The sequence below is a fragment of the Macaca mulatta genome, chromosome 2 (assembly GCF_049350105.2).
Source record: "Macaca mulatta isolate MMU2019108-1 chromosome 2, T2T-MMU8v2.0, whole genome shotgun sequence".
NCBI classification, from domain to species: domain Eukaryota; kingdom Metazoa; phylum Chordata; class Mammalia; order Primates; family Cercopithecidae; genus Macaca; species Macaca mulatta.
Genome location: NC_133407.1, coordinates 5,404,403 through 5,415,982, shown reverse-complemented (window position 1 = coordinate 5,415,982; position 11,580 = coordinate 5,404,403). Strand labels below are relative to the sequence as shown.

The following is an 11,580-nucleotide window of genomic DNA, read 5'->3' as shown; positions in this document are numbered from 1 at the left end:
TGAAGATGGCCTAACGTGTCACTTACCTTTGTCTTTTACAATGATTGTAACCTGGACTTTGTTGTGGTCCTCCACGAGGTTATGCAGCTTAACTGATTGCTACCAAGTAAAAGTTAACATTTAAATATTAGATAGTTCATATTCTGAAAACCACATGTTCTCAACACAGTAAATACCAGGCCAGCTGTCACAGCTAAAGTGACTCTGGGCAAAGGACTCAACTTCTTTTGATGCTTCAGCTTCCCTGCTCCAACCCCTACCTCATCTGACCTGCTACGTGCAGCAGCAAATATGCTCATTAGTTTAATGCTATCTCACTCCCCAAAAAAAAATAATGCACAGCCACTGCCTCAAGGACCTAAGCCAAGGAACCTGTTAAAAGAAACTTTACGCAAATTAAATTTAACAGGAGTTTAATTGAGGAAGAAAAAAAAAAGGTAATTCATAAATCAGGCAGCCGCCAGAACCACAGCAGATTCAGAGAGACTCCAGGGATGCCTGATGGTCAGAATAAATTTGTAGAACAAAGAAGGGAAATGACTACAGAAATCAGAAGTGAGGTACAGAAACAACTGGACTGGTTACAGGTTGGCGTTTGCCTCATTTGAACAGTTTGAGCCCTCAGCAGTGTATGAGTGGTGGAAGTATGGCTGCTGTAGGAGTCGCTGAAGATTGGCCAAGACTCAGGTATTGTTTCAGACGCATACTCCTAAGTCAGGTTTTCAATCTTGTCTAACTATTAAGTTAGGTTAAGGTTGGCCCACAAGGAGTCAAATATAGAAGTACGGAGTCCTTCTCAGGCCGTATTTAGTTCGCTTTAACAAACCAAAGCTATATTTCTTGAAGATGCACAATCAGAATGATGAAGAATGAGACTGTGAGCAGGTTACTTCCCTCTCTATGCCTCTGTCTCCCTGTCTGTAAAACAATAGAGCTAAATGTTCTCTGTAAGTGGCTTTCTGCTTGAAAGTGTCTGTGAATGTGTAGGTTGTGTTTTGATTGCATGTGGGACAGCCACCCTCTCCTTTATGAACTGTGGATTTTCATATTGGTTAAGTCAGCAGATGGCAGTTATGCTGTTCAGTTGTGAATCTTGTGCTATTGCTTATGAGTTATTTAGCCTGTTTAACTCCTTTTTGCTCATCAGAAAAGGGAGATTATAACAGACTATAACAGGGTTAAGTTTGAAGTGATTTTACTCTTATAGAGCCCTCTGTGTAGTACTCAATACTATGCTAAGAGCTCATGAATGTTAGTGATTCATAAGAAACTTGTTGGAAAAACAGTGTGAGAGCACGTTAACTGGAAAGACTTGCTTGAGATAGTTTATTGAGTTAGGACTCTGTGAAAAGTGGAGAAAATGGAAGGAGCCTGGAGAAGTGGAGAAAGCATCTTATAGGATAACACAGGGGACAGAAAGGCAGAGGTGAGAGATGATTTCATCCATACAGTTCCCCAGACTGACTGCTGGGGCAACATGAGAGAGAGAAAGTTCCATGCTGGGCCAGCCCTGGAAGGTACTGCCTCTTCCTGTTTGGATGTCGGTGGCTTGGATGCCTCGAACTAGACGCGAGTTTGAATACTGTCAGCAATTCTTAATTCACTTTAGCCTAATTCACATATAAAACTTTTTTTCTTTTAGCTGTTACATTGTTTTGATCTGTTCTGTTGGTGATATTTACTGTTATAAATGTCACTAGGCCAAGACAAGCATTACACGTAATTATACAACTTTCCCCTTGAGAAAACATAATGAACCCAGTGGTAATATTTATATGGAAAAATTTATGATATACTTCAGTTTTGCATGAAAAGTTAAACTTTGGTAAGTTGGACCGATTGAGTGGAGGAAGCGATAGTACTGTTTGGTGCACATTCATTGCTCTAAGGTGACTTCCTGAGGCTTAATGGTTGGGGCATGCATTTTAATGATGCGTAATAGTGGGGAAGTCAGCTGTGGTTCTGTGGGCAAAGAACACTGGGGTCAGTTAGGATTTCTGAGTTGTAGGTCAGGCATACCCCCTAACCAGTCAGGTAACGTGCATATATAAGAAATGGTGCCTTAGAATTTAGTCTTTTTCTCTGTAAGCAGACAATATTGAATTGGATCACTTTCAAGTTATACCTTCAAGCTCTAAAATGATATGACATTGATTTATTTTGCATGTCAGAGATTTATTTAAAACCTGCAAGGCAACATAGAAGAAATATACATGGTATATAAAATGGCTCAAATCTTTATTATTTTTAAATAGTTTAAAACATTAAGCAGTTATTATGTGCCAGGCATTGTTGCAGGCACTTGAACAACAGTATTTTTTTAATTCTCAAAATAATTCTGTGATGAAAATGTTATCTCCAACATACATGTAAAAACCAAAAAAACGGGGTAGAAAATATTAAAGTAATTTTCTCACCATCATTTACTTACTATGTAAATCAAACCTAGGTTCATCTGACTCTAAAGCCTTTTCTGTTGATGAATATGTTCTTCTAGTGCTTAAAAACAGCATTTTTTCCTTTAAGAAGATAAAAATCCTTTTTCTAGATTTTTTTTTTTTTTTGCTTTGCAAACTCATTTAGATAATGCCATGATAAATTCAGCGTAGTATGAGAGGATGATAGTCAACACATTTGGAAGTAGTGAAGTATGAGTTAATAATACTTGACTATAATTCCCAAAACTCATTATGCTGTAGAGCTGGGCTGGTTTATTAGACTTAGTATTCTCTGTAACCTGTCACGCTTCCATGCCTCTGCTCAAGCTAGTCCCTAGAATGTCCACTCCAGTTCTCTACTAACAAACTTTCTAATCCTTCACATAAAGGCCTACTCAAATGTCACCTCCACTCCGCAAGTCCCTACAATCCTCAGGAAGAATTCATTGTTCTGCTCTCTCCACCTGTGTGAGTGTACTGATCACATTCCATTATAGCTAACCGCTGTCTTGTCAGGCCTCCCTTGTGAGTCGGGCAGTAGAGAGAAGAAAGGCACCGTGTATATTATGCATCTGTGGATTCCTCTAGAGCCTATCACATAGTAGGTCCTTATCAAATATGTATTTATTAGAACCAAATTATTCTACTTCTCCCAACACTGGAGTGGAATAATGTTAGCCTCCTCTTTGAGTTAATGTACTGGGAAAATCTACAAACACGGGTTTCTATGGCAACCAACTAGCTAGGAGAAGGCAAACGCTGCAGTGCTTGCCATGACTGCAAAGCTCGTTGCCTGATTTTTGTTAGGCCCCCTTTAGTTTCTTCTGTCCCTGTTCAGCAGTACCAGGATCAGTTTCCAAGATGAATTTGCATATTGTTATTATTCAGCATCTGTTGCTGTGTGTCCTTGTGTTTGCTGTGGCTGGATTTCCTCTAGAGATGAGTAATGAGGGTATTAACTTAGGTGCCTCTTGAGCTTGGCTCTGTCATAACTGAAGGCAAAGAAAGCACTGTGGGCCAGATACTCCCAGTGCTATTTCTAGCAGCCACCCGTGGAGCTCAGCAATACAGTATGCACAGACAGTTCAATGTAAATACAGTTGAGTACCAAGGTTTGCACTCATGCCTGCACCAAACTTGTTAGAAAGGGACTGAAGCAGGAGGGTTTCTTGGCTTAAGAAAGGTAATTCTTTGTGTAGCATAATTTGGGGCCACGATGGATGCAGAAAAACATCTTATTCTACTCCTGCAAACACTTGCTCTCTTACAATTTTCCAAAGCCGGCGTTCGTTTACCTAAGTCTTTAATTCAGTGAAATAATGAACTTCAGTGTAGCTCAATAGAATGATATGGAGATAGCAATAGATGTTCCTTCTTTCAATCCTGCCAAAGCCCTTCCCCAAATCCTACTGCTGTAAGGAAATTCATGAGTCACTCTGAGGTTGTGCTCAATGGGACAGTGTGTAGTACTTGACTTGGAATCAGAAAACCTGGGGCTAAGGTCTATGGCCACTGTTACTGGGTGAGTGTGAACAAGTCCCTTCACCTCCTGGATTATCCCTGTCCCTCCCTTTCAGGTAGCAGGAGGCTATAAAACTCATGTGTGTTTTATTTCCTAATTTGCCATGTCCCATACAAATACATACATTATGAACATGGGTGCCTACTGCAAACTGTAAAGTGCTAAACAGATGTTGATGAATGAGGACTTGTGATTTAAATTGCAAATATACAGTTTCAGGAAACTGGCTCATTTTGTGGAGTGTTACAAGGTGCTTCACAGGTTGGGTTAGGTACCCTTTTATTAATAAATACTGGCTGCTAATGAGATTAGTGTTTGTCCTCTAATTCCTTTTCTGTTTTTTAAAGAAATCCTTTGCAATACTGCCACCAAGTCTAAAGTTCCCGTATTAGCCACTGTTTTGAACAAAGGAATGTAGAGATTTTTTAAGATGCGGAACCTGAAAGTTTAAATTCCAGGAAGGATTTTTAAATAAGCCAATTACAAGTATTAGAAAACAGGTATTACCTAACTTTGGAAGGGGAGATCTTATAAGCAAAACAATAAACCATAAAGGAAAAGAAATATATTTGACTCTACATAAATTTTCATCGATAGCTAAAGTCAAAGTCTAGAAAAATAGACTAAAAAGTAAAACTTTTTCACATATATGATGAATATAAAGAGGCCCTTAATATAAAATGAAAATGCAAAACACTATTAGACAAAAAGTGTCTAGTCTCACCAGCAATCAGGAAAATGTACATTAAAACATCAATGAGACCTAGTTTTTAAATACGTTAAATTTAAAAAATTTTAAATATCAATATAACTCCAGAAACTGATGAATCCGGGGGAAATAAATACTCTTGTATGTTTCTGATTTTAAAAAAGTCTTTCATTTGTGGAAAATAATATAGCAGCATCTATTAAAATTCAAAATATACATATGCCTTGATTCAGAAACCTGGCTTTTGGTTGCTATGCTAAAAAAATGCAAACACTAATATGTAAGAACATGCCCATACTATAGTAGTAACTTTCAATTCAACATTATTTGTGGTGGCAACAGATTGAGGGGAAATTACTTTCAACAAGTAACAGAACAGTGAAATAAATTATGATTATCATGAAATAGTATAGTATTATTTTAAAAACATGAATTATAATTATTTATTTACTTGGTGAATTGCCATTATATATAAAGTGAAAAATGAAAGTTCCAGATTAATATGCATAGTAAGATCCTATTTTAATTTTAAAAATTAATAAAGACATAAATCTCCTTATAAGCTGGTATATATATGTATGTGCACTTCATAGAGTAAAATGAGTGAAAAATATGATGATGGCATTAATAAATAAATACATATATCTGGAATCTTGGTGTTTGAATTTATCCTTCAGTGGGTTCCCTTATAATAATCATTGTTAAGCTTTTAGAATGCATAACAATCATCAGTTATAAAACTTTTAGAAATGAAGATTCCAACCCTGGATATTTTGATTTAATAAGTCAGAAGCTCAAAAATGTCAGGGAATTCTCTTACTAAAACACTGTCTTATTGAGTATAGAATCAAACCTAATTTTTTCTACAACCCATCCCCTAACTCCCACACAGGAATTTCTGTATTTCTTTTGGATTTCCTTAAAGATATATTCAAATATCAAATGAAGACATAGGCATTTATAAAGGACTTCTAAGAGGGAGAATAAAATTTTTCAAAGACAATTAAATAGGAAACCTATAGAACAAATACAATATTTAAGTCCAGGGAAATATATGGAAGTGTTCTAAGGGGCGTAATATCTTGATTAATGCACACAGTTGAGATGCTACCCCTTCATTCTCCTAAAACTATGACTGGCATCTTTCATCCATCACAGCATTCTTTCCCACCATACTCAAATACAGCCTTAGAGTCCTTCTAAACAAAGCATTCAATGAAGGCTTCAGATGATAATCAGAGTTTGCTAAGACATTTAATTCTCCCTGGTAGTCCCAAAGTCCTCCTTCTGTGATCCCACATTTGGTAAGCCCTCACTTTTTGTTTTATGACTTATGGTTGACAAAGCACTGCTGGCTCTCAGTAGAAACACCATGGGCTTTACTTCTTTAGCTAGAAGCTAAATAGAATCTAGCTGTGATTTCAGGGCTTACCTGTCGCAAATCATACACGCTTAAGACAATGGAGATAACTGTCAAAATGATGATGGCCACAGAGTATTCTATGTAACCTTGAGACAGCCACAAAGTTAGGGTGAAGGCTTGGAACACATAGAATGGATTTAAAACCTGTGGGTACAAAAATGGCATTTGGGTCACTTGCATGAACCTTAGTAGTAATCAAGAAGATGTCATTTCATTATCTAATTTTTTCTCATTTTTTTACAACATGCACGAACCTCTAATATTTAAGAATTCACTTAGATCTCTATTGATTTGGGTTGAGAAAATGTCAGACACATAGAATGTGATATGGTGGAAGCAAAATTATTTTGTGCATTCAGAGCCATGCCCACAAATTGATCATTCTTACTCATTTTGAATTTCAAAAATATTTTACCAATAACAAAATTTAACAATTCACCTTCTTAAACAGATTTACTCATAATGGCGGAGGTACGTGATTCAGTCTCTTTTAAAAATGTACTTCCATTTGGAACAGTTTAAGTGCAGTTTTATTTTTCATATAATCACATGCTGCAGATTTAGTCAAGTTGTGTAATGAAAATGAAAGATTCTACTTTTCAGGTCATTTAAAAATAGCATCTTTCATGTCACAGGTCTTAGCAAGGTCACATGAGAGTCAGTCAAGTCCTTCTCTTGGACAAGGAGGAAGGCTGGAGAGAAATGTCTTCCCCAAGGCTGCAGGGCCAATCATGAGCAGAAAGTATGACCAGCCCGAGAGCTGGTCAGTCATACATGTATATTTTTGGTCTCGTGAGAATACCTTCAACGTTTCTTGTTCCCTCAATTTTTCCCATTTGGGTCCTGCTAACTCATGCTAATAATGAGAGCAGAGAAGGCAAACCTGAGAAGCCAGAGAAAAGTCACAGGATATACATGCAGAAAGTGGATTAAAGAGCCCGTCAGAGCAAAGCAAGGATTATTTTTCTGAGAAACTGTTATTTCTAATCATTATGAATTAGATGAAATATTGGTTTAAATCAGTGCTAATCTCCCTTACCTCTGTTTTCTATAATTTCCTTATGTACTAAATACAATTCTAATTTAGTCTTAAAAGTGAACTGACATATGGTAAATAAGTTAGTACGTTGTATCTTAAGGGTTGGATATATTTTGTCCATTAAAAAAGATTTTGTTCCTTAATATTTCTTATTATTTCAATCCCCACTGCTTTACTTACAAATTACAGCTTTTTTGTTTGCTTATTATAAAATGCTTTAATTGTAGGTTACATACAAATGATAATATGACCTTGAAGTTAAGCAAATCCAGTAGAAAACTGGTGAAATACTTGTTACAGAAGAAACAACAGTATCTTAATTAATTTGGTTGTCTATTTAATATTCTTTTGAAACCAAATGTAAAGAAATATTTGTACTTGTTTTCCTTTCTACTAAAGGGCTAGTAAATAGGTGCCAGAAAATACTAGCACTCCTTTCAAAATAGAACACATTGACCCCTGGAGAATATTTGGCAATTTGAAAATGTACTTGAAGTGTAAAAAGCTGCCTACTTTTTGATAGTTAGGGAAGCTATGCATATGTCTAGGCAGGATGTATATGGGAAATCTTTGTATGTTCCACCAAATTTTGCTGTGAACTGAAAACTAGTCTAAAAAATAAAGCTAAAAAAAAGCAACCTGTTTTCTGCTCCAGACACAGAATAATGGTAAATAATTTTTTAATCTTAAAAAGATATGTCCATGCTCCAAAACAAAATGGCCATCTTTATGGGTTAGAAATAGACTGGAAACATGCAGCATTGAGTGGGGACTCACATCATCAGATTCATGGGTTCCAGACAAAGACTAGACAGCAAAATCTAGGAGCTCCTTTCTCAGAGGAATAGACAGAACGTGTTCCTCAGGTGGCAGAGGATAGAAATGAGGCTTACGGTGGAAAACAAGGGTAGCCACGGGCTTCCTGTTCCAGAATAGAGGTTGAGCAAAGTCATAACCAATGAGGGCTTTCCACCCAAGGGTAGAATGAGAGAGAAGAGAACCCATGGTACAACTGTGAACTGGGCCAAGCCTCAAGCTGGCTAAGGACATGCATGTGACAAATCCCTGAAAGACAAGTGCCCAAACCTTCAGGGACCACATAGGGGCCAACTGGAGGCAAACAAAGCCATCAAAGCAGCACAGAAAGCACAGAAAGAAAGAGAAAAATTGATGGGGAAAGTGTCCCACTTAAAGTAAGCGTTAAAAAAAAAAATCCAAACACACAAGGAAAATATTGCTAAAAATAAAAAAAATAAAACACTAACAAAGGGAGAACTTACTCTCATGAAAATAATAAAGCCATTTGAAAAAAACCAAAAGAATATATTTCAAATCTTCAAAAATTATAGAAATAATAACATTGCCTCATGCTGTGGACTGAACTTTTGTGTCCCCCCCTAAATTCATAGGTTGAAGCCCTAACCTCCAATGTGATGGTATTGGGAGGTGGGTCCCTTGGGAGGTAATTAGGTTTAGATGAGGTCATGAAGGTAGAGGTTCCACGATGGAATTAGTGTCCTGGTAAGAAGAGGAAGAGACCAGAGCTCTCTCTCCACCATGTGAAGACACAAAGAATGCAATACTCTGCAGGCCCAGGAACGGGTCCTCACCAGGAACCGAATATGCAGGCACCTTGATCTTGGACTTCCCAGCCTCTAAAACTGTGGGAAAGTAAATGTTTGTTGTTTAAACCACCCAGTGCATGACATTTTGTTATAGCAACCCAGTGGACTAACCACGCCCCCTACCACCACCACCACCACCACCACAACCACCACCACCATCATCCAAACTTAAGAGAGCAAAACAAAACAAACAGGAGATTATGAAGCAGGAATCTGTCTCACACTGGAAAGGAATTTTAAAGTACACCTGAGTTTAAAATAAGCAGTAGCAAAAAGAAGTTGCATGAAACAAGATATCATTCACATCAAAGTATTTATGTGTTCCTTCTAGGAAGTAAGAAGGGGCAGAAATTTATTTTTTCAAAAAAAAAAGAAAAAGAAAAAAGAAAACAGTTACCTGTTTAACAAGCAGCTTCCATATGGGTTGGATTTCAACCTCAATGGTGTTAGGCCCACACACTAATCTTCTGTAGGAGATTGATCATCCATTAGTGTCAGAGCTACAAGTTCAGTGATAAGTGACTACAGGCCAAACTAAACAGAAGTCATTTTTCTACTCTTTGGAGATTTTGTGACTTTGATTTAAAAAATAACATGCAAGTTCTTTTGAAACCTAATTCTAAACTACTATTTTTGAAATGAAAGTCAGTGCATGATGGACAGAGTTGTAGTCCTTGATACAAATATATCTTAAGTGTAGTACAACTCAAAACAAAAACTTGGAAAGACACTTTCATTTTGAGTTACTTTTAAAATAATTTTATTATATACTAAAAGCAGCGAAAAAGACACAGCTATGCAGATGTTCCTAGACTTGTCAGGTGTTCTAGATTGTCCTTGATGTTAGAAGTCATATCTATCTTACTTTGGTACCTCCAGCACCTAGGACAGGCCCTTAGTGTATGAACTGAATGAATATATAAATGAATGAGCAAATGAACTGGAAGACATGGCCTTCATGGCTAACACTTGGTAAATGTGTACATTATACACAAAGTGTAATACACATGTGCATTACAACAGGAACGCATATTTCCATACTATTTTACCATTAACAAAGTTTTTACAAAAGATTCATTTGATCCTCACAATAGTCCGAAGGAAAGGGCTAATATCCCTATTTTGCCAATGGAAAAAATTACTCAGTGTGGCATGTAGCCAAAAGTGCACACATCTAGTATTAATCACGACAATGTAACTTTTTTTTTTTTTGAGATGGAGTTTCACTCTTGTTTCCCAGGCTGGAGTGCAATGGCACGATCTCAGTTCAACGCAACCTCCGCCTCCCAGGTGCAAGCAATTCTCCTGCCTCAGCCTCATGAGTAGCTGGGATTACAGGCGTGCGCCATCACACCCGGCTAATTTTGTATGTTTAGTACAGACAGGGTTTCTCCATGTTGGTCAGGCTGGTCTTGAACTCCCGACCTCAGGTGATCTACCCGCCTCAGCCTCCCGAAGTGCTGGGATTACAGGCATAAGCCACCACGCCCGGCCTACAATGTAACTTTTAAACAGAGTTGACAGTGTCAGAAACTGCACTTAGCCTTTTATATGCATTAACTCCTTCAATCATCACATTATTCCCATGAGATTTCATATTAGCACCTATTGTAATAAAAACTCAAGTTCAGATAAAGCAAGAAACTTTTCCAGGATCACAAAGCCAGAAGGAGATAGGCTTTGTAGCATGGTCTGTGACTCCACTTCACAAATCTGCCTCAGAAAGGATCAGTGGGGAGAATCTACCCGAGAGATCTTCGGTCTCACTGAGGTATAACAGAGAGCTGAGCCCAAGTTTATCTAACTTCTTAGCCATATTTTTTCCAAGTACAATTGTAGTTTGCAAAGTACAGAGAGGACTCAAACCAAGGTCTTCTAACTCCATGGCATGAAAGCACTGAGGTTCAAGGATGTTGGGAATCAGAGAGGACAAACAGCCCATCATGCTCTTTGACTTCTTAAGTCCCTATACCTCACACTGGAAAGAGCCCATAACTCAAACCATTTCAGTACTCAGGACTCTTTTACACGATCTGGGGCAATGATCTGGTGTTAAGCAAAGTGTCAGAACTTCGGACCCCAAAGTTGGTCCTCCTTTCCCTCTCTCTACTTTGAATGCCCTTCCCACATTCTTTACCTCATAAATGTCTGCTCAGCCGCTGAGAGCCAGATCTGACAATCAAGCCTAATGGTTGAGAAATGTGGGATCGGATAGACCTGGATTTGAATCCAGCTGAGACTTTGTGCTTGCTGTTCCCTCCCCCCGGGAACTAATTCCCCCCCCAACTTTGTATGGCTTACTCGCTCAGTCCCTGAATGAAACAAGGGTATTCCCTTGTGAATGAATTTCATTCTTTCTCTGTTCAAATAGCACCTCCTTACTGGGCTTTTTCTAACAATGCTGCTTAAAATAGCTACCCTGACTCTCAATTCAGATTCTCTTCATCTCCTCATCCCGCCATGCTTCATTCTAGTGCACATAATTACCTGAAATTACATGTTATGTTTTACATATTAATAAGTGTGCAAAAAAACCAGACTGTGTCCTCCACTATAATGTACGCTTCCGGAGGACATCGATACATTCCGAATGCCTAAAACAGAGCCTATTATATGTTGAATGAATGAATTGACGACTGAATGAGGGGTCAGCCTCACTCTTCTCGTCTGTAAAAGAGGTTTTATAAAACATACCTAATAAAACTGCTATCAAGCTGAATGTGTGGCACACACCTGTAGTCCCAGCTATTTGGGAGGCTGAGGCAGGAGAACTGCTTGACCTCAGGAGTTTGAGACCAGCCTGGGCAAAAAAGGGAGACCCTAA

General features: G+C 38.0%; 1 protein-coding gene across 1 annotated transcript in view; it reads right to left on the bottom strand.

The window, feature by feature from the left end:
- Positions 1-11,580, bottom strand: part of ATP13A5 (ATPase 13A5) — a 115,273-nt gene that overhangs the window by 74,928 nt on the left and 28,765 nt on the right. The window contains exons 6-8 of the mRNA XM_001095224.5: positions 9,154-9,223; positions 6,102-6,236; positions 27-99 (exon numbers count right to left, since the gene is read on the bottom strand). Of these exons, the coding sequence (XP_001095224.3) occupies positions 27-99; positions 6,102-6,236; positions 9,154-9,223 (278 nt within the window). The remainder of the gene's footprint in view (positions 1-26; positions 100-6,101; positions 6,237-9,153; positions 9,224-11,580) is intronic.